The 23277-nt window shown below is 44.6% G+C and overlaps 2 protein-coding genes and 1 long non-coding RNA gene across 11 annotated transcripts in view; 2 read left to right on the forward strand and 1 right to left on the reverse strand.

The window, feature by feature from the left end:
* Positions 1-5273, forward strand: part of PKN1 (protein kinase N1) — a 60891-nt gene extending 55618 nt beyond the window's left edge. For all 5 annotated transcript variants that reach the window (XM_080996018.1, XM_080996014.1, XM_080996015.1 and 2 more), the window contains exon 22: positions 1652-5273. In XM_080996018.1, the coding sequence (XP_080852144.1) occupies positions 1652-1855 (204 nt within the window). In that variant the 3' untranslated portion in view covers positions 1856-5273. The remainder of the gene's footprint in view (positions 1-1651) is intronic.
* Positions 195-13843, reverse strand: LOC308471764. Its single transcript, XR_013983144.1, has 2 exons — positions 13436-13843; positions 195-410 (listed from the first exon to the last, which is right to left on the reverse strand). It is a non-coding gene; the product is annotated as an uncharacterized lncRNA (long non-coding RNA).
* Positions 10789-23190, forward strand: LOC308471763 (UPF0575 protein C19orf67 homolog). Of its 5 annotated transcripts, XR_013983143.1 has the most exons (8): positions 12360-12595; positions 15305-15606; positions 16622-16766; positions 18892-18992; positions 20002-20187; positions 20411-20533; positions 22445-22965; positions 23020-23190. XR_013983143.1 is itself a non-coding variant. In XM_080996024.1 (7 exons), the coding sequence occupies exons 2-7, from the start codon at positions 15329-15331 to the stop codon at positions 22617-22619; spliced, it is 1008 nt and encodes a 335-aa protein (XP_080852150.1). In that variant the 5' UTR covers positions 10789-12345; positions 15305-15328; the 3' UTR covers positions 22620-23190. The 5 variants fall into 5 exon arrangements, 4 of the variants coding, with proteins under 4 accessions (XP_080852150.1, XP_080852151.1, XP_080852148.1 ...); XM_080996024.1 differs by lacking the exon at positions 12360-12595 and adding an exon at positions 10789-12345 and having other exon boundaries at positions 22445-23190; XM_080996025.1 differs by having other exon boundaries at positions 12357-12595; positions 16625-16766; positions 22445-23190.
* Positions 23191-23277: the final 87 nt, after the last annotated feature.

Consider the following 23277-nt stretch of genomic DNA (forward strand, 5'->3'; position numbering starts at 1 on the left):
CAGATTCTTCCTTCAGGGTAATGCTGAGAGAGCCTCTGCCCCGGCTTCTTGGCATCTAAAATGCACCCACTGTGGGCCCGGCCTTCATTGGGACTATGCGGCAGCCTAATATTACAGCCGGGATGGTGCTTTTGTGATTACCCCACTTCTTCCAGAGGAAGAATCTGTCACAGAAAAAGAGCAAGACTTGTGGGTCCTTTTCTGAAAGGCTCAAGCAAATTTACTGTGGAGTTTTCATGGACCCAGAGTCTTGTCTCCATGCATCTGATGAAGATCACTCGGGTCCTCAAAAGCTGTGATAAGCATGTTCGTCTGCAAAAGGGGCCGCATTGCCATCTCTTTTTCTCATGCGTTTGTGGTGACCTTGTCTTTGTCCCCAAGACTCAAGTCTGGTTCTTGTCATGTTAGAGCTGTAAAGGATTACGGATACATTATCCCATTATGTAAAACACTCAAAACACATGCTGTGTAAATGAAAAACTCCCAGCATTGTTAGCTAGCGGTTTTCCTGTCTCAAACCTGTACCAGGGAAGAAGCTGCTCCTTTCTCTGCATGCACAACAGCATTCCCTAGTGGTGTGCAATGGAGCAGCATGGAGCGTGCACCATTTGGAAAGCGTGCCCCAGGCCTCATCCACACTATACATTTAAAGCAGTATCATACCACTTTTTTTTTCTTTACAAAGTTGTTATTGTACTTCACCAGATCTTAACCTATTACAGTATAAGTCTTCAATCCAATCGTAGAAGAGAGCCACTTTTTTATTTTTCCAGTTCATTAGTATCAGTCTTTTTGCTGTGGTAAGGGCACGGAGAGTCCACTCATATTGTCCTTTTGTAAGGTTCCATGTGCTGGGGATATAATTCAAAAGGATATTTTGCTCTGTAAACGTAAGGCTGTTCCGTACAGTTCTGTTGATAGTTTCAGTTACCTTCTGCCAAAAATCTTTCAATATAGGACACTTGAAAAAATATGTTTTAGAGAAGCATTATCCCTATTCCATCTCCAGCAGTTAGATACCTTAGATAGCCCTTTTTTTTAACAAACATAAGGGGGTCCAGTATATTCTAAATAATATTTTTTGTTGTATGAGCCTCAATTTAAGGTCCAGAGACACCCTTGTTATAGCACTTAAAACAGTTTTCCACTGTGTGGTTGAAACTGAGATCTCCCGTTCTTTATTCATTCCTCCCTCAATCCCTGTATATCAAATTGGTTTGCTAGTAACAAAGATTTATATATGTTGATGACTGGGTTCTGTACCTCTTTAAACAGTCATGGCTCCTCAGGGAAGTGGAGTCTTTAAGGGTCCTGAGAGTTGCTAGGAGACCCCTCAAAAGATCTACAGTTTCCAGAATAGTCCAAAAATCAGTCCCTCTTCCCAGTGAACTCTGGGAATGGTAGCTCTGGGAGGGGAACAGGGGTCACCTAACAGCTCTCAGAACCCTTAACAAACTATAGCTCCCACGATTATTTGGGAATAACCGAAGCAATATGGTACTGCTTTAAATGTGTGCTGGTCTATATTGCTGCTCCTACTGCATTGTCCGCTGTATCATTCCAGTACCATGCAGCTTCTCTCACAGCCCTCCATGGGATATTTATCAAAAGTCCCTGATGGTTTTCTCTCTGTCCTCTCTTATCTCCACAGAGCATTGACTGGGAAGCCCTGCTGGCCCGCAAGATCAAGCCACCGTTTGTGCCAGTAGTCAAGGGCCGCGAAGACATCAGCAACTTTGACGAGGAGTTCACAGCCGAAGCGGCTATGCTGACGCCGCCCCGTGAATCCCGGCCCCTCACCCAAAAGGAGCAGGATGCCTTCAAGGACTTTGACTATGTTTCCAATGCCTGCTAGCTCTAGGAGTTGGGGGGCAAGGAGATTCCCACCCCCAAAGAAGAAAAATCACCACCACTGCCAGCCCTGTATGGGGCAGGGCTCTGCTCCACCAGTGACTCGAGACGCTTGCTAGCCCTGCTGTTAGCTCTGCGAGTGGAGCTGGGACAGCCCAGCAGCACTGCCAACTTCATGGGTGTAGAGTTAACGTTCACCGACATATGCCAGCTCTGAGCCTAGACCGCGAAAGCCCCAGAAGTACTTCTGCACCCTTCAGGACACAGTATCATTCATGCAGACACTCGGACACTGGCTAGCTCTAGGGGAGGGGCAGAGAAAGAGATAGAAAGAAAGACGGCCAAGTCCAATAGAACAGACGCTGTTGGCCCCGAGACTTGGGCAGCGGAGTCTCTGCGATAGCATGTGCTTATCCACTGATTCCCAAACTGCCTGCAAAAATGAGCAAATAGGCTTTCCCACGAATAGAAATCCATAGGTGTTGGAGCCACAGAAGCCAAAAGGCCTTTCCCCAACCTAACAAATGCCTGAGATTTTCCCCCTTCCTTTAAAAAAAAAAAAAAATCTTCCAAAGATATGGCTTGTCCTTCTGGTGTTTTTGTTGAAACCCAATGTTTTGAACTCCTAACCCAGAAGGGGAAACCTTCTTTGTCCTGTTTTGCACCACTGTCTTGCATCTTTTCTCTAAAAATGTACTGTAAAAGTTTGGTTGTTCAAACTTCAGTGGTAGACAAATTCCCCTTGGCTCTATAATGGAACCGGCTCTGAATGTGTAAGCTTTTGGGAGGAAAGCTTGCCTGCTTTGGCCCCCCAGATTCTCTCCAGTTCATAACATTGGCACATGTGTGCTGACAGCACAACACATAGGTGCATTGTTATATTGCCCTTGCTGGGAATCATAGAATGGTTTCACCTGCCCCAGTGCCAGCCATGGCAGAAATTCAAGCACACAAACATGCCCTGAACAAACTCACCTGAGGCCAAGGGAGGGTTTTAAGTCAAGATACGCAGGGTGGGGGGGAGAGCCTTCTAACGTGCTTGCAAGAAACAGTCAGGATCATTGATTGACCCAGGTAGAGGTCACACTTGCCAAACGAAAGGCTGCTTGGTTGGGTGGGCTTGGTCACGTAGATTACAGCAATCAACGAGAGCTTGTTTCATCATGAAGTAGCAGTTAACATTAAAGAACTTCTGTGCCTACTAAACAGCAGCTGACTTCTGGCACTTCTTCTGCCGACTGCTGGCCATGCACACTCAAGAGTCCTGTTTAACATACAAAGCTGGAGAGGAACTTCTCAGGAGGAAACAACACTTGATTCATAATACAGCCAAGTATTGCAAGCTAGACAGAATAGTTCACTGAGCCCGGATAATAATGAATTTCAGCAACATTTATTAATTCAAATCTACCACTTGGAAATCACCATCATGTCTTAACATTTTGTTGTTTCCATCGCGTGTCCCAGCTTTTGCAGCGACATCTGCTAGCTGCCATGCTAAGGGAGCACATCTCACGTAGGAATAGGTGATGGTTTGGGAACTCCATCCCCATATTCCGCTCCTGGTTTGCTTTTTATTTTGGAGGGTAGCTTTCTAAAAAAAACAGAACCCTCCCCTTTTCAGTGCTGACAACATCCTCCTTGCCCTGCTCTGCTAGGGAGAAAATAGCTCACAGAAGGGTGAGTAAGGGGTTCTGCCTGGGCTTGAGCTTTGGCAGTTCAGAGATTTGTTGAGAAAGGGGCAATGTACACATATAGGGAAGAGTTTGAGAACAGCCGTTGCTGGTGTGAGTGTGGCTCTGCCTGGGCCCCAAGCAAATTCTCTTACGAGTGCAAGAAGTTTGATGGAGGCAACATCTCCCCATTAGCGGTCCTTGATGGAAATATCCTGCGCATAAATGCTGCAGAGTTACGTTGCTCCTTTCTGCAAGGCTGTTTGGAGAAATCTGTCCTGAGTACTATTTGTTCATTTCCTATGAATGTTCCTGAGAGTCATTATATATAGATAGATATTACATATTTTAAAAAATACTGGCAAACTCTTGCCTGGTGCTGTGAGCTGCATCCAAGATAAATGCTCTGTGGCTCATATCACATGACCGCTATGATACCCTTTTATATGTGATCAGTTTGGCATAGCTACTATTACCTGGTTCTCTACTTGGGTTTCTAATGTTGATTAGCAACCCTTCCCCAACCTGGTGCTCTCCCGGTGTTTTGGATCACAACTCACATTGGCCTCCTCTAATACAGGTTGGCTTGGCCTATTGGGAGTTGTTGTTGGAAAAAACATGGAAGCCATCAGGTTGGGGAAGACAGATTTAGAAGTTTCACTCTGCCCATAAACCTATGTGAAAAGAATGAGGAAATCCACCTTTTTTACTACAGTACTCTCAGCAGTTTCATGTATCAAAGGGTTATTGAGATCACTGAACACAGATTACTCTTTGAGTATGCATTCTTAAAAAGGCAAATCCATTTCTGTCTTTTTGGCCAGGAGGTTGTAGCGGACATCTCTTCTTCTAGTGTATCAGCACTAGGGCTCAGGGCCTCCTTATGCCTTCAGAACAGGGCAGTTTCCTGAACATACTTGCAGCCTCCTACTTACTTTCAGGGGATGTTCCTCTTATTTGCAGTCTTCCCCTATTTCAACTTCAACTTTTACCAGGCTCACGCAATTCTGTTTTGAGACCAAAACACAGGAGTTGTGGGCTATTTGAAGAAATAACTGAAGGTCCCGTCCCACAGGGGTTGGAGGGAGAGAATTCCAGCTTTGCCTCTTAAAGGGGTACCAAAGGGTTTTGTAAAAGTTGCTGCCGCAGGAGAACTAGGGCCGGGGTTTTGTCTAGCGTTTTGTATGGGGAGGGGATTGCTCTGCCCCTTAGTCTCTCCTGAACTGAAGCATATGTGGCTTCGTGAAGCAGCTTGAGTTTGTTTTTTTCTTCATTCTTTTTTGACCCTTGTATGTATATTGGATTCATGCTGGTTGATCTCCCTTCCTTTTAACACAATCGACAAATTTGAGCCTACTTGTCTTGAATTGCAGTGCAACCTGCTTTAAAGTCAGGGCTTTTTGTTCTGTCCCAGATTTGGGAGGGCTTGCTTTTAAGGCTTCTGTGTTTCAGCCTGTACTCTGAAAAGAGAGTAGTAGCTTCTGTTCCCACTTACACTGTTAACTTCCTCTGTGCCTCTTTGCTTGCATTGCCTCTTACATCTTTCACAGGGCTACGTCCAAACTTTAGTAGCTGTATGGATTTTGTGCTAGGAGACACCATCATGCTGTGGACTTGAAACTCTGTCTTGCCTACTGAGTCTCCTACCTTACTGTAACTACCTCTGTTGCCTGACCAGAATCGCACTGTGGCCACAAAATGCTGTCTGGATCTTTCACTTCTCTGCTTATATAAAGCTTGAGTTTTAAAGTGTAGACTTAGTCCTTAACATATTGGAGGCTATCTGACCAAAAGCCTTGCAAGTGAGCAGAGCTCTCCTTCGGGCAAAAGGCAGGACTCAGTTCCGTTTCCAGCCCTTCCATGAATTGGATCCAAGGTCTCTTGGGTTCCGTTCTTAACTCTAACACTGACTTTGTGGGTAAATTTTGGCAGAAGAGGGGTGGCTAATGTGGCAGGGTGGGTGGGTGGAGGAGGCTCTGATAGATAGATAGTGTGCAATATTTGGATATGGAGCACCATGATTCCCAGGTCTTAAAACTATAGGCTGGAAGGGGGGGGGGGAGAGTGTTGCAGTAAGCACAGATAGTGTGTTCTGCAGTAAAGCAGTGAAACATTGGGGCAGTCTGGATTTTGGGGCTGTGTTAGCAAGCTTCAAATTTGATTCTGGACACAGACTCCAGCACATTAAAACCTCAGCTTTCATTTTCCTAAAATCAAGTTTCTAATTCTTAATGTCACAGTTATGCTCTTGAAAGCATGTCCGTAATGTCTTACAGAGTGCTCGCTTCGGCAGCACATATACTAAAATTGGAACGTAATGTCTTACAGAAATCTCAGAAGCCAAAGGAGAAGCGAAAGATTTCTAGTAACCCAGTCTTCGGTTTTCTGCATAGCTCTCTTTGCCTGTTCAAAGCAGGTAAATACATACAAATCTGTGTATTTTGTATGATCTATACAGCTCACAGAATTCAGGTTACCTTGGTTCAGAATCTTGATTTTAAGCACAGGCTCCACCCACATAGCCCTGGCTTAGTTTACTGTGGAGGGAGACCGAGAGTGCAGCAGGGGCAGAAAGTTCCACGTTCTGTTGCTCGTTAGTGGGGACATTTTGTGGGGTGATGTGGGGAAGTTGAAAGAACGGGTACAGTTCTTCAATGGTGATTCCTCAGGGTCAACTTCCTTCTGATTTTAAACCCTCTTGCCCCCTGCTGGGCTCAACTCTGTGTCCACTTTGTTTGGCTTACTCCACTATAGAGGAGAAATTAAAAGATTGCATCCCATGATTGTTTCCATCTTCAGTCATCCTACCATGCAATATATGCTCCCAGCAGCCTTTGATTCCTCACTGGACCTTTGGCACCCTATTATTCTCGCAAATAGCATAATCAGATACCAGAACAGTCACTAGCATGCTATCAGGAAGTTGGGAGTAGAGTTGAATGAAAGGGAATCTTGCTGAAGTTGATTGTGTTCACCTTCCCGTCTCTGCCTACAAATGTGCTTGATCTGTGTACCTGGTTTATAATGCAAAGGGGCAGCCGGGATGACTTAGAGTCTTGTAGCAGGTGACTTTATGGTGATAGGCTAGTGTACAATTGCTTTATGCTATTGGCCTGTATTTCCTTTCATATAAACTGTCCTTTTACTATTGGAGTTAACAGAACTAAATCAAACGAGTCTGCTTTTTCCCTACTAGACAATGCTACCTTATTCTAATGGCTGAAGCTAATTTTTCTACAGTGTCACTAAGATAACATGGATTGCCAGCTCTGTGGACATCATTCCTCTGTATATCATTCCTCCCAAGGTGGACAGCTTCATCTGCAGCCTCTTGCTGGTACAGAACATTTCTCTGTAAAGTGTAGGGAATTAGCTAAAGCAATCAAGCAAAATAGCACACGTAGTCATTTCCTGTCACAGGTGGTTAGAAAGCCCCTTCTTCCCATGTGCCTCGACTAAAGCACCTCTTTCCCTGTCCACCGCTGTACATCTGTGTGATATTGAAGTTGCCACTTTGAAAAATGTTTTCGGACCAATTTCATACCTGCTCACTCTGGTCTCCTTCGTAATGTGCTGTATTCTGTATACAGCTTGAGCTGTAGGATGATGGAAATTCACCGTTAGATTAAACTCATTTGAATCAATTAAGAGGTTGATGCCTAATCTTTAAAGATTTCGTCCATGTTGCAGGTCTATAAATTATTAAGCCCTCCTGCTGTGATACCTCTATTGCACGACACACATCATGTTTTGGCAGTTATCAGCAATGGGTGTTCAGAAGTTTCTTTGTGTCCTCTTTTCCTTTTTGCATATGACTTACTAAAGGAAAAACACAGAATTTATCAATGGCTTAATGCCCCAGCTAATCCATGCTGGGCCACCATTTGGAGTGAGTCATAAATGGCTTGAACTGGTTGTGTCAATAAGACATAGTCGCTACTGATATGGTGGCTTATAAGAGAGGGCAGTACTTTGCACCTCTAAGAGCTGCATAGAAGGAATTTCAGCAGGTGTGCTACATCCCTGTTAGCATTTCTTCCTCTGTGCAACTATTAAGGATGTTGGACCACAGTCCTGTTTTTCAGCAGCCCTGCTACCTACTTTCCCACCACTGAAGTGAAGCCAAGTTATGTGTGTGAAGCTTTCATCTTCCTGCCTACTTAAAACTCTGCAGGACACTTCCAATAGGCTGCAAGATGAAAGCTTCAATAACCAGTATCCATACTGTGAAAAGGTTTAGGGGATGGTAACATGGCTAGACCACCTTGTCCTTTATGCTCTGGGGACCACATGACTGACTTTTTATGCCCATTGTTAGTGTGAGGTAGGTGGAGATCTAACCACCTTTTGTCATGGAGCCCATTGCAAGAGGTTGTTCTTTTCTTTTTCTTTTTTATCCTCTTCAGAATCCAGCAAAGGTGAAAAGGTCAGATCTGCCTCTGCTTGCTTTAAGGGATGATGGTGCATCTAGACAGGCGCTTAATTCTGCAAAGTGAGTCATTCATATATCACACGCAGGCCACCGTTAACAGGTTATTTTTAGCATCAGATTTTCTACGGAATTTTCAAACCTTGATTAAGTGAGGGATAAAAATGCAGGCTGGCATTTTGATGCCATTGACAACATGTGGATGTTGCAAAGAAAGAAAGAAAAACTCAACCCTTGAATGCATGAGCAGCATCAGTTCCACAGTAAACACCACCTGGCAACACTCTTACTAAAGCTGGATGGGAGGAAAAAATGCTGAAGCAGTGAAGAACTAGATTGCACTACTACTACTGTGGCTGCTTGCTGAGAAAAGGCAAGCACTTGTTGGGAGTATAGATGTGAGTCCAGATTGGAGCAATTCAACAAGCGTCTCATGGTGTGAACAAAGCTTGGCAGCTTTGGTAAGAGGAATGAAAAACCATGAAACCTGTTATTCACTGGGGGTTCTTCAGATAACCCCAGGGTGCCTCCTCACGTGGAGGGGGAATGAATGGTTATGAAGGACTTTCTGACAACTCCCCACCACCCATGGCCAGTGCCACCCTTCAGATCCTTTTCTCTTTATCCTGGAGCAGGATGATGCCTTGCCCTCCCCACCCTCAAAAAGGGCTCTTGACTGGTAATTAACTGTAGCAGGTACTGCTGCCGCAGAGGCAATGGCAGTCTCACGGCTTTACAGATATGGAACAGCACATGTAGTAGAAAGTTGCAAGCATTTTGAAGTACAAAGAAAAAGTGGTCAAGCAGCTAAAAAGTATGGAAACATACAAACACAGTCATACACAGTGTATTTCCACACGAGAACAGTTGCTTGGGGAGTTTTTTGTGTGCCTGTAAGGATATTCCCCATCACATTTTGCTTCTCTCTCATCATACCCCATAGGACAATTTGCTTTCAAGTGCTAACTCAGGGGTCAGCAAACTTTTTCAGCAGGGGGCCGGTCCACTATCCCTCAGACCTTGTGGGGGGCCAGACTATATTTTGAGGGGGGAAATGAAGGAATTCCTATGCCCCACAAATAACCCAGAGATGCATTTTAAATAAAAGGACACATTCTACTCATGTAAAAACACACTAATTCTCAGACCATCCACGGGCTGGATTTAGAAGGCGATTGGGCCGGATCTGGCCCTCGGGCCTTAGTTTGCCTACCCATGTGCTAACTTATAGGAATCCTGCGTCTGCTCTGGAGGCAACATCCCAGGGAGGTTGAGTTCCCCCATCGTCAAGCGAGTGTAAGGGAGTACTAGACCAACCTACCTTCTGCATTCAGAAGAGTCATCCTGAATAGTATTAGTATTGAAGCCATAGAAATTGGCATTAGAGCAGTAGCAAGGACTGCTGCTCATTCTCTGCAATTGGGCAGCATGATGTCCACCCCACTCCTCACCCCAGCCATCCAAAAGGAGAAAGCATGGCATAAGTCTGTATCTTTCCCTGAAATAAACTTTAGTATTCACAGGTTTGCTGGGAAATGTTGGTTCACCACATCCCAAAGCAGACTGTGAAAAGACCAAAAGCACATAAGGAAACTGATTACTTGGAGGTTAAAGACAAGGATGGAAAATGTGTCACCCCCTCGTGTTGCTGAAATCCAGCTCCCATCAGCTCCAGCCAACTCAGCCAATGGTCAGGGGTGGGAGGGTCCCAGGAGTACATCCCCCGGAACACAACAAGGCTTACTTTCGAGTTGAGTATCCCTGGGATTGCACTATGCTGCACTTTGCAATGTGAATGAAAAAATACACAGGATGCTTATTCAGATTATAACTGCTTCCCATCCACACACATTTTCCTTTGCATTACAAATTATCACATTGCACAGCAGGGGCTCAAATGCAAATTTAAAAGTTCATGGAAGCATTCTGGGAGATGTAAGTTAGACCCACCCTCCTAAAACCTGTAAATGCTATCCCTTTAAAGCACATCCGAAACAACTTCTTTCTCTCAAAGAATTCTGAACACTAGTTTGTTAAGGGTTGCTAGGAATTGTAACTCTTTGTTATTGTTGTTGTTGTTGTTGTTGTTTATACAGTTCTTTTAACATATCATTTCCAACAATCATATAACATAACTTCTTGTCTTATACAATATTTTAGACTTCTGTCAACACCTCTGATGATTTTCCATTCTTTATCACTTTTTCTGCATTTCTTATTACTCTTAATTATCATTAACTAATGTGTTTTGGATGTGCTTTAAAGGGACAGTGTGTGCACGCTGTCATTGTGATAGCTCAGCCCTTAGCAGCTAGTATATGATACAAAGAAAGAAAGGAGATAACCAGAGGCTTAGATCCCAAATTAAACCTCCACTGCCTTCCTCTTCTATGGAAGATGATGTTGGGAAATGAATGCTTGGCTCCTATTTTGCTCAAGATATAAGCAGGGTGGATGGAACCTACGCAACTTTCCCTGCTACACTTCCCCTTGCGAATTCAGTGAGGTACTGGAACAAAATTTGTTCTCAGGATGTAAGAAGACATTGATTTCAGTTCAAACCTGTGTAGGCTGCATGCAGTGCTAGTTTTGGTTTTGTTGTAGTTCGTCTTCTGACAAAAACTATGTTGTTTGGCTCCTTGCCTACTGTGGCAGAATTTTATATATTCAGTTATGTTACTCCACACCATTCACTTCAGGGCAAAGGAAATGGAATGAAAACGGAGAAGGAATCATCAATCATATCTGCAGGCTGAAAACTATAACAACAGTGAATGCAAATCTTATTTGCTGGATTTACTTCCAGTTGGGTAAATAAGCAAACATCAATTAGCAATTCAGCCCCCCCTTTTTTTCAGTCTGAATCCTCTGACATCCTCACTACTTCTCCAAAGCATTTTGCTTTTGAAAGTAAAGGAAAATGTGTCCACTCCCCATGTCCAGAAGCCAAGTGAACTAAACTGCCAACACCTGATAAAAGCAGAATTCTCCATCACTCCTGCAGGTAGCAGTCTAGCTGAGGCGGGTACAGGGCACACACAGCTCCAGCCTCCAGTTTCTCAATGCAGCTCCCTCACCACACTGTCTGATGGCTGCATGTTACCTATGCAAACAAACACTACAAGGGTTCCAACCAGCATGCATCACATGTGCAGAGCATAAGCACATGAACACTGCCTGCTGGGGTGCATGACCCTGGTCATGAGTTTAGTTCCATGTCTGCCTTTTCCCACTTCTGCCTTCCTGCTGGATCTAAATGTATCCCAGGATAGTTGCTGTTGATTTTATTTAGACCTGTTACCTAAACAGGAAGTTGATACATCATTGAGACAATAGAGTTGGCCCTTTGCTGTAAATTTCAATCTGTGGCCAGAGGAATCAATCTCTCTTTACTTAGAGCCAATCTTGGTGCCACACACCAAGACGTGGGAGTAACAAAGCCTCTCTGTTTTGATTTTTAAAGAGAAAAGCAACTTCAGAGAGGATTTTCAGCAGGTGGAGGAAATGTTGCCACTTCTTCATTCCAAATCAGGGGCTCCCATCATGGAGTTCCAAACATGTATTTATCCTTGCAAGCACACCTGGATTCTAGGAGGAGCTGCAGCTGATTGGGGCAGCAGTGGCTGATTGCAGCAGAGAAAGACTGGGTGGGGAAAAGAAATTCAGCACTTCCTTCCCCCGGTGCTCTAAGCTGCCTCCCCCTAAAGCAACTTCTTGCTTTTAAAAACTCCATGCACCACAGTTTTATTGCATACATTTTTATGCAATGTTTACTTAGGCCATTAGTGCTTTATAGTTATGGTGAAGCTGATAACTCTCAAGTCCCGGCTGTGAACCTTTGGGAAGCTGCAGTGAATACAAACAGACCAGGAAGGTATTTGTCATATTGTTCAGAGAGAACTTCCTTTTTTATAATTCAGTTATTAGGTGGTGCTGGGTGAAGCTATTCTGTTTTAGTGCAGGAACAGTAGGATGCAGAGCATGTAAAGGGGTGACTGAAGGATTCAGGATTACCCAGCCGCCTTCCATACAATAATATGTGCTGTTCAGCCACGGCAGGGACAATATGTTGACACTCAAAGGAGAAAACGGGTTTCTTAGCTGTGCACTTGCATTCTTGAAGAGTGGTCCACATGCAGCCATACGTCTAGCCTTTCTCATCACTATGATTGTGTCACCTGTTCTGGATTCTGAAATGAGGAGGAGGAAGCCCTGCCTGGGTGGGACATGTTGCCACCAGAGGTGGCAAAAAGGCTATTGGCTGGGATGGGCCCCCTCCAGGTGAACCCTGTTATGGTCATAACTTTCTAGAAAAGTCCAAGTTGGCCAAGTGTGGGGCCATCACAGTTATAACCTTAGCAGTGTGTGGACTACTCTCAGTATCTGCGGCAGGTATGTCTCCATTTTCTTCAACAGGTTCCCAACCGACACAGAGATATCTACTGCTCCATAATCCTACAGAGATGGAGCGGGCAGGTGGGAGGGCAGGAGGCTGCAAAGAAACCAGAAGCCTATGCAGGCCTATTGATTTAACTCTATGGTTGAGAGCAGTTGAACATAGAATGTTAGGAAGTCAGTTAAAAAAACACCCATCTCAAAGGGAGGGAGGACATTGGCCTCTTCAGGCTTCTGACACCTTGTAGTGAGTATTGTAGAGGGGGGTAGGCATTAAAATTGGGGGATTTGCATATTTTGTTTATTTCCAATATTTCTAGCCTGCTTTCCCCCACCACAAGCACTAAAACAATCTATCAGTCTGAAAACCATAGATAGCACAAACAACTTAAAATGCCTGCTGAAGCAGAAAGCAAGTTCAACAAGGAAGGAAATTGTTTGATTTTCAGTCAGGAGTGAGTTCCACAGAATTGGACCCTCGCATGGCTCCTGGTGGAGACGAACCGTTCCTCTGAACCATGGGGGACTACTAACAGAGACACACACCCCCCCCAGAAAGATCACAGTGATATCTCCAGAATATAAGAAATAAGGCAGTGCTTGATTTAGGACAATATAGGTAGTTTCCCCCAAGCCAAGGGGGCACAAAATTGAGAAGATCCATTTGGAGGGGTCCAATTTTGGCCTCGCACAGGGTGCCATGTTACCAAAGATTACCGATGTCTGCCCCTAAGTAAGGATATCCTGAACCCAAGTTGTTAGGGGCCTTGTCAGTTAATACTTGGCCCATTAATGTATAGGCAGCCAGTACAAGCTTTTCAGCACTGGAATTATGTGCTGGTGGTAGTAGTCTGTCCCCACCAACAGTCTAGCCCAGGTCCAAGGGTAGCTCCACACTGAGTGCATTGCAGTAATCAAGTACTGAGGTGGATTATAAAGGCAGAGCACAGCCATCATAGATGGCAGCCATTGACAACCTTATCTATTACCGTAATTATTGTTCCTTTAACAGCTGTATGAAAGGCAGAAATTCAGCCGGTTAACCATTTACTAGTATGAAAATACAATGATAGGAAGCAGTTCCTACCTGTTTGCTGCTCTGATTGCTTTATTTTGCTGCCTGCCAGCAGGGAGAAATGGCAGTCTCTGTGTGAGGCCCTATACCCTATCAACTTTTGTCCCACTCACCATTTTGGCCTGGCTCACCATTCCTAATTCAAAGGGTTGTATGTGTAAAGGCGGGCATTAAATGGCAGCAGAATAGAATGTAACAAGTACACTCTGTGACAATTCATGCATAATGTAAATGCTTGCAAAATGGCCTATCATAGCAGCAGTGACGACAGAATCCTCTGAGTAAATGAGCACTTGCACCGGGACAGGAAACCATTGTCTCAATTCAGACCCAAATGAATAAAATTCAACTTTTTAATTAGTTTCAGTTGAGCACTTTCATTCTAGAGCTTTCCTCCCAAGTTCCAGAATTGTCATTTAAAGGTGGGTTCTGCTGTGGAGACTAATACTTGAGTTTATTTACAAACTGATAGGTAAAGGCGGACCACACAAAGATGCCAACAAAGCAAATGCCAAGGTACCCATGTCAGATCCCCAGAGATGCTTAAGCAGCCCAAAAACCTCAGCTCAGCCTTCTCCCTGTGTGTCTCCCCTGACCCCAGTCTAACCTCAGTCCACCTCCTTTGTTCTCTTTCCCAGACACAGATTAGATTAGAGGAGACAGAAAAGGATGCCTTTGGCCAAAATGACTCTTGCCTATCTCCCTGGCTAGCACCTCCTCATTGTGTGCCATTTACCTGTAATTTCCCTAACAAATGAAGGGCTCCACCACTTGTCCACCAACAATCAGAAAGTTCCCAACCGTTCCTGTAGCAGTCTATTAACCCTCTCATGACCAAGCCCCAATCTTACAACCTCAGCTAAAAAATGCCCAGGTGTGAGTCTTTCAGGCCTCTAGGGTCATATAGTAACACAGGTAAAGTGTTAGAAGTTGGGCTGTGGGAACAGAAATGGGTATACTTCCACTCCTGAGGGTCACCCCCATCAGAGACCTACAAAGCTCCTTGTTTTATTCTGACTAGACAAGGACTCCGGGTGAAGGGGGGGGGGATACACTGAAACATTTTGTTGCCGTCGCCATTTGTAAAGCAATTTTAAGAGCATAAGGGGAGCCCTGCTAGATCATACTGAAGGCCTATCTATCTGCACCCTCTTTCCCACAGTGGTCCACTAAATGCCTATGGAAAGCTCACAAGCATCACCTGAGCAGCCTGGTTCCCCAGGAACTAGTATTTGGAAGTGTTCTGCCTTTGGTGCTGGAACCACGAAAGCTCAGAGCCATGGGCAGCCTGATCCTTCCTGAATTTGTCTGATCTTTATCTCAGTCTGTATCTGTACTGGAGCTCCTTTCAATTTTTTATAAACTGAACTGTTTTTAATTGTTGGTTTTTAAAAAATATATGGAACTGTTTTTATTTGTTTTTGCACGTTTATTGTTTTATGCTCTTAACTGTTTTATTTGTTTTAATAATAGTATGCTTTATTGTTGTAAGCCGTCCTTGGACCTTATTGTAAGGGGACGTTAAGAAATCTCTAACAAATAAAATATAAAGGATCCCAATTTAAAGCCATGTTGCAGGTCTGCCCGTATATCTTTTGTAAGAAACACGTAATAAAAATGTCAAACGTCTAACCCATTTGTAACACTACTGGATGTTCAGAACAGTATGCACAGGTTCTACATACTGAGATAAGACAAATAGCCACATGTCACCCAGTGAACTTCATGAGGAGAGCAGGGTTTGAACACAGGACTCTATCCCCTACACCTCACTGGCTCTAACGGGGGGGGCTTGGGCAAAGGACCGGTCTAGAAACCTAAAGCCCTTTTGGGAATGGGTAAGCTGTCCTGTTGCTTAACTTTCTTCCTTTCTCTTGGCAGTTTCCCTGAAGCTGGTCACTGAAGATGGCCAGCAAGCAAGGGTACAGTTGTCTCTCTGATGGCTCACTGGATGTTCCCTCTTCCAGCCCTGAAGGCACCCTGAGCCTCAGTCCTCACAGCCCTGGGCTCTGCCTGATCTCCACACCCACAGCAGAGACCCACTGGCTGAGCAGCGCCCCACCCCAGCCAGAGTCGCCTGGAGAAATGAATGTAACTTTGGAGAAACTCCTGGCTCCCATTACAGAAAAGCTCAAATATTTGCTGAAGAAAGCAGAGGACTTCCAGACGTACCTGCTGTACAGGTGGCAGGGGGCTGAATCAGGGCTGGGGAGGAGGTGGGCAGTCTTTGGGCAATCTGGGCAGGCCACATGTTTGGTGGGGAGACACTTTGAGGCGACTGTAATTATGAAGCCACTGCAGATTAGGGAGGAGCAGGGACTTGAAGGAGGGAGGCTGACTGGCTGGCTGGGCTAGTCCTAGTGATGTCTAAGGTACCTCCATTAACTACAAAACCCAAAATTTGAGATCCCCTCAAATTTTCTGGTTGCTGAATCTCCGCTTTAGTGGGACTTGATTTAGAGTGAGTACCAGTGTACCCTTTGGATTCTTGCTAAGTGGCAAATGTAATGGAGAACTCTTAATCTCCCACAGTGGTGTGTGTGTGTGTAACTTACACACCCAGTTTTCCTCCTCCAGGGGCTTGCCCTCTTCTTGGGACCCCCCCCCCCCAAATTAGGCCAAATTGATCAGGGAAAATACAGTGGTACCTCGGGTTAAGTACTTAATTCGTTCTGGAGGTCCGTTCTTAACCTGAAACTGTTCTTAACCTGAGGTACCACTTTAGCTAATGGGGCCTCCCACTGCACCACCACTGCACAATTTCTGTTCTCATCCTGAAGCAAAGTTCTTAACCCGAGGTACTATTTCTGGGTTAGCGGAGTCTGTAACCTGAAGCGTATGTAACCTGAAGCGTCTGTAACCCAAGGTACCACTGTACCTGGAGTGACCTGGAAAATGCACAGGGCTTATTGGGCTACTCTATAGTTGATGGGCTGCTTGGGAGGAAAGTTTCCATACTACATTATTGCCAGAGAGATAGCAAGCCAAGGGGCTGTCTGGTCTAGTTTTGCAGCTGGACGGTGCCAGAATCCTCAAGTCAGCCCTGGGTTGTTGCCATGATGCACTTCCCCAGTAGCAGAATATGCAGTGTGGGTCTAGCATGTGCCCAGCAAGAAGAGGGGCTTGGAGTGGAGAGCAAAGAGAGTCACTGCATTTCCTCCCAGTGTGATGACCATATTGTGGGCCTCCTATTTCCAGCAGAGACAGAATGCAGAAGGAGCAATTTGCCAAAGCCATGCCCACGTTCCTGCAGATGTGCCAGCCTTACTTCCACTACCTGGAATCCACAGCGCGAAGCTGCACTCCTTATTTAAGACCCCCACAGGAACCAGTGAGGAGGCGCGTGAGTCTGGGCCAAGGAGGGAAATCCCCATAGAGTTGGGAGGCACAATTGCTTCATCTAAACTGGTTCAAAAAGCTTACATGACATTCTGTTTGCACCTTTGCAGAACTGATCTGAAAAGGCCAAAAAAAAGTGGGGGGAGGAGGCTCTATGGAAGAAGTGCTTGGAATCAAAAGGCTGCAATCTTAACACTAAAAGTCTCTTTTGAATCAGGGCTCCCTCCTCCCCTTCGCAATCAAACTTTATTGTATGGCATTCCAAAACTGCACCTGAATTTTCTAGTCCGCATCCAGCCCATCCTTGGCCAATGCCCTTCCCTTTCCTCTTCACAGTCGTAGAGTCTTTTCTTTTCTTTTCTGCTTAAAATAATAATAAATCTCATATTACTCATTGAAGCAACTGTGCAAATAGATTGTTTTTCCCTTACAAGTGTGTGTAGTTTGGGAAGAGGAAATCTATGGAAACAAGTTATTTCAGGGTGAAGTGGGCAATCAGTGAAATCGGAAGAGCGTTGGGATGGAATTCAATGTAGCACTAAGTAGTTCCTTGAAGAAAGATTTCTCCTTGTGCCATGGGAGATTCTCTCTCTTCTCGGTGTTTCACCAACCCTGCAGAGGAGATTTGGAGAGGGCACAGGCTGCGTGCAGGGGAATGAGAGGGGGAAGGAAACCCAGCTGTGCAACATAAATCCTTGGGCTGATTGCCACCCATAGTTTTGGTATAACTATAACTCTGATTTCTATGCTGGGCTTTTAGAAAGGAAGGAATCTAGCAGGTTCTTTGCTAAACACAATATATGTTAAATGGGAAAAGGTAATATGACCTTAGCATGTGAAATTTGATTCCTACATCCACAAAGAGCAGGGATGGCTCAGACCCCCAATACAATCTGGAGGAATACACTTCAATATAAGGGCTTTTAATGTGTGATATTCTGTTTGTTTGTTTGTTGTTTTGCTGTGTTTTTGTATATCCTGTTGAAAGCTGCCCAGAGTGTTTGGGGCAACCCAGTCAAATGGGCAGGGTAAAAACAATAATTTTTATTTTTATTTTTAATTATTATTAAAGGTCAGCAACTGGGTTGGTCAAAGATCTGAGGCAGACTAAAGGGATGAACTCTCACCCACTTTCCTTTACAAACTCATAGCTGACCAAGGGTGAAATTGTGCTGGACTTAGTTGTGTTTCCCACCCTCTGTGCTTCTGGCAGATACCCATCCATTGTGTAAGGATGGCTCTTGGGACAAGGGATAGGGCTTTCTCAGTAGCCGCACCTGTGGAACAGCTTGCCTCATGAAATCTAGAAGACCTCCTCCTCCTCTCTGGCAGCCTTCTGTTTTCGTTTGGGCAGGCTGAAGGTCGAAGTGCCTTTTACTGAAGACTGACTTTGATCAGCCATGCCTGTCTCTGTTACTGTATTTTATTTTTACATTCATAATTATTATTGTATTTTTCTGCTGTGATTATAATTACTATACACTGCCTTGAATAATATATACGCATTAGAAAGGTAGATATACAGTGGTACCTCGGGTTAAGTACTTAATTCGTTCCGGAGGTCCGTTCTTAACCTGAAACTGTTCTTAACCTGAAGCACCACTTTAGCTAATGGGGCCTCCCACTGCCGCCGCGCTGCCGGAGCACAATTTCTGTTCTCATCCTGCAGCAAAGTTCTTAACCCGAGGTACTATTTCTGGGTTATCGGAGTCTGTAACTTGAAGCGTATGTAACCCGAGGTACCACTGTATACCTTTATAATAATTAAATAAACAAATCCAGGTATGAAGAGCTTGGCTGGCACAAAACATTTCACCCTTAGGGGCATGTCTGGGTATGCAACCAGAAGGACAGAGGTCTCATCTCTCACTTCCCACTGCTCAAGAACTTGCCCTTTCAAGCCTTTGGGGCACTTCCAGACAACCTGTTTATTGAGCACCCATCCCAATTTGCTTGCAAGGAGGTTAGATGATGTTGTGTCAAATCCCACATGCTCCAGAGCATTTTGCCTGTCACTTTCCTTACTTCAAAAAGTCTAAACTTTTGAGGAAGTGGATGTGTTGTGCCCAAACTCCCAATCAGCTAAGATTGTGCACCCTGAATTTGTAATTCTGTACTTTCCCCCACAGCTCCTGGAGATCTCCCAGCAGTTGGCCTGCCAGCTTGAGCAACTGGTGCTGATGTATGCTTCTTTCAGCTTTGTCTCTTTAGAAGACACTGACCCATTCAGGTAGGAGACAGTCTCCAAGACTTGCATGTGCCCAAGTGTGGCACAAGTGGCCCCAGAGTGCTAGCAGCAACAGGTTGCTCTGGAATTGGTGCCTGCTAGTCACTAGAGTTTAGCTCTTACAACCGTTTTGTTTCTCCCCTTGCTGGCTTTTAGTGCTGTTTTATTAGTTCCATGCTGCTTTTGTTAATTTTTGAGCTAGTGCTGCTTGATGATTGTTGTTGATTTCATCTTGTGAGCTGCCCAGAGGCACATGCTTAATTGGACAGGGCTGTATTTGGTGTTCCCTGTCTGCTAGCACAAAGGTTCTTGCATTAGGGAATGGGTAAGTTTTCATATTATGCACCAGGGGAATCCAATGCAGTTGCGTTAGCGGAAAGTCATTGCAAAACAGATTGTGCAATCTATTGTGCAACGAAGTCACCAGCAACCTGCTTATGCATTCAGTTACACAGCAATACTCTACTGCCGTAAACATTTCACCAGTGGAACAACTATACTGCTAAGTGGCTTTCACTTAGGTCTACGTTGGATCCAACCTGCAGTCTATAAATGCCAAACAATAATATTAATTTTTAAATAATAGAATGCACAGCATTGAAATAAATCAGCTCTCTGCATACCATGAAGCACACAAGATTCAGTCCAAAGGCAGGAGGAGAGTCTTTGTACCAATAAGGTCTTCCAGTTAGATTCCCGCCCCCCCCCCCAAGATAGAAAGTAGCAGATTTAAAAATGAAGTCTCTTTCAAAATAATTTAATATTATTACTTTTTTACATTGTCCTCCCACATTTCTCCCCAATTGTTTAGCTTTGGGTTTCAGTTTCCAGCAAATATATTTCAAACCCAACATTCAGTTATAGCAATCTAGCTTTATATTTGCAAATCATCTGGAAAACTGGTTTAACTGGAAAATGTAATCATTAGCATTTTGCTTGTGTTTTGTAAGTTATGTGCTCTACATCCAATCTCATGCACAGTTGCTCTTACCTGTCTGTCAATCACTACCAGTGTCTCATGCTTCTTCTGTGGAAAGTTCTGGCTGAATGAGTTGCGACAAGTTTCCATCTTCCGATATTGCATCCCAGCACCCTACACAGCTGCCCATATTCCCCGCAACCTCTATAAGAAGATGCGCTGGAACCTCGATATCTTGGAAGGTTCTGCTTGCCGGAATCAAACACCCCGGACAGAATAGTGAGTTGCAGGACACCCTGGAGATATGGGGTGTAGGTGGAGGGGACCTGAATGGAGAGCCATATCTGGCACTGACCCCCCCCCCCGTCCCCACCTTATTCCTCTGCTCCACTTGATGCAGGTCTTGGTGTGGTTTTATTCCACTGCCACTTTTCCTGAGGCTTGCTTGACTGGCCATCCCCATTCTTCACTGCCTAACTGCAACCTTGTCCTTCTGTTGTAGCTACTTCCTGTGCTTCAGGGATACAGGAGATGAGACAACAGCGAAGATGCAGAAGCTCTGGTCCATTGGGCGCTGGGTGCCTTTGGATCCTGACAGTGACCACAGCTCCGATGTGCTCTCCTGGTAAGCATGCAGCAGGAAAGTGCTGTCTATAACAGCGGTGGGCTGACTTGAGTCTTGTGTGATCTCCCAATGCGCTTTATGTTTACAAAGCAATATTGCATACTCAAGATCTCCTAACAAGTAAGACAGGGGGTGCACCAAAGCTTTCAATAACCTACCTGAACCCGGTGGGGGCAACAGACAGAAAGACAACCTGTTCTTCTCTTTTTAGTATTTGTTGGTAAAGCAGATTGCTTCCTTTCAGGCTTTACTTCCTTCCTGCTTCTTCAAGTATGAATCGGAGCCAATAGATTAACACTATCCCATGCTATCTTGGCCACATTTAAAACCTACACTTACCTTCAACCAGCAGTCTTGCCAGACTATTTCTTTCTGCACACCACTTTAATCTATTAAAGCTAATAGCTATTTAATCTATTAAATCTATTAATCTATTAAAATCTATTTAATCTATTAAAGCAACACGAGTTAACTTCAGGACGTGCCTTTCTTTCAGAAATCATGGGCTTCATTCTTTGATTCTTTTAAACACTGTTGGAAAAGATGCCCAGCTGTAGCATCTAACATCATTTCCCTATTTTAAGCTTTGAAAGTGAAGCAGACACATACACTATGAAAAATGCACTTGCTCCTGTCTGCACTATCTTTGGCACCCTCCCAGACATGTAACAGGAAGTTATTCAGGAAGAACTTTAAACCAGGGATCACAACAGTTCCAGATTCCAACACAGTTGTAATTTTAAGGCATTTCTGCATTGTGGGATATAGCTTGAAATGTGTGCATGGCAAGCGGCTTCTCTCTTATCTGATGAGTGGGTTGAAACTTCCCACACATTTTCTACTATGGTAAATACAAGTGCAGCTGATGCCTGGCACTTGATTCAATATTATGACTGAAGACTGATGCCTGAATGCTGGTTTGTGCTTTCTGTAAGAATGAATGCAAAGAAACAAGCATGAAAATAAAAACAACACCACAAACCACCTTCAAACACTGAATTTCCTCTTGCTTCTGAGAAAAGATGTACTCGTAAGGGGCACATTCTGACAGTGGCAAATGTGGAATGTAGCTTAGTCATAGTTGTGTGCTGAAGTGCAAGGTGACATGCAGGGTGAAGGTATTCCAGGTGCCCTTCAGATATTTTGGACTACAAGTACCTTCAGCCGAGCCAGCATAGCCAATGGTCAGGGATGATGGGAGTTGTAGCCCAAAGTATTCTGAAGGAGACCACATTGGCTTCCCCTGTGGCTTTATACATGCCTTCCTGTGTATTTCTGTAGCCGGTAGGATTGCCACCTGTCCTGTACAGTACATGGTTGTCCCGTATTTCAATGTAAAATGCTTACGTCCTATATAGATACAGTTTTGTCCTGTATTTCAAGTCTTCTCTCTCTCTCTCTCTCTCTCTCTCTCTCTCTCTCTCTCTCAAGTTAGGGGTCCTCTCCAAGTGCATGTGCTTTAAAGGGTGTTTGAAAGGTCATGTACCGTATTTAAGCTCTCGGTAGCCAAGAACAGACAGATTTACAAATTTGTCTTTGTGTGTGTGTTACAAATTCCAGAGGGAGCATCCTGTTAGGCTGCAATAGATTGTAATGGATTGCTTTGAAGTCACTTCAGCACCAGATGGAAATAATAATAACACCCCCTCCCACAACCCTGTATTTTGTCAGAACAAAAGTGGCAACCCTATGTAGCCATGCTGTAGTGACTGCTCATTGAAATCAGGGGGCTGAACTTACCTGGATCTTTAGGTATTTATATCAACCATTTATGTACCGCTGAATCACAGTTGTGGTACACAGGAGCCCAAAGCAAGAAAAGCAGTGATGAGTTTGAACTAATTTCAAACGACGTTAATATAGCATGGATGCCAGTAATGCCGCCACCCCCTTTACCATTTCTTCCCACAGGGTCTTGTGCCGCCAGCCCATGGGGGATTACCAGCAGCTCCTGACAATCGGGTTTGAGGAACCCTCCCACACGCTCGCCACGGACCTCTTGGTGCAGATGCTCAGTGCTCAGAGCGCCGGTCTGCTGAACCGCGAGTCCTCCTGCTGGGTGAGCTCAGGGGAACAGGTGCAGTGAAAAACGTACCTTCATGGTATGCCACCAAGGGGCAGCCCACTGCCTCCTGTCACCACCAATGTCACATATGTGGCATAAGATGCTAATGTGAGGACATTAGGCACAGTGAGGTCATGCTAGATATTGGCATGCAGATATGCCAGTTTAGGATTTTTGTGTTGAAGTTGAAAAATTTTGAGGTCCCCCCCCCCTTCCTAATGTTAATCCTCTTGTGCTTGCACTGCTTGCAATGAGATGTAAGTTATATTTTTTTGAACAAGAATATACTTGCCTGCCCTTCTGCTGGCTTCCTATGCCTGGCCACTGAACAGGTACAACCCACTTTGAGATAAGCCATATCACCAAAGTACTGAGGCTCTTGTGCGCCTCCTTACAAGGTTCAGAAGGACAGAGCTGGAAGTCACATTTGCCTTTGAATTCCCTGTTTCCCTCTGAGCTCTAGTCACTTGTGGCTTAAGGCAGGTCAAAGTATCTGAAATACCTAAGTGGGGACATCGAGAAAGCTTTTTATTTTTAAAATGTCTATGTATAGCTTTCTTAATAAAGAAGTGGTGACTATTTTCAGGCTCAACTTTACTGATGTGTGGAACTTTTCTCAGAAGTAGAAGGGTGCTGGAGACGTTCAGATTCAATATCCTTTCACCTTTCAGTTTCAGTC

Source organism: Podarcis pityusensis (genome assembly GCF_964106645.2).
Source record: "Podarcis pityusensis genome assembly, chromosome: 2".
Lineage (NCBI taxonomy): Eukaryota > Metazoa > Chordata > Lepidosauria > Squamata > Lacertidae > Podarcis > Podarcis pityusensis.

Bases quoted from the DNA above. Each gene is read 5' to 3' on its own strand.
- LOC308471763 (XM_080996024.1), top strand. From the start codon at position 15,329: ATGGCCAGCAAGCAAGGGTACAGTTGTCTCTCTGATGGCTCACTGGAT. The intron at 16,767-18,891 runs GTGAGTCTGGGC...TTTCCCCCACAG, and splicing joins AGGAACCAGTGAGGAGGCGC to CTCCTGGAGATCTCCCAGCA. The intron at 20,534-22,444 runs GTAAGCATGCAG...TTCTTCCCACAG, and splicing joins AGCTCCGATGTGCTCTCCTG to GGTCTTGTGCCGCCAGCCCA.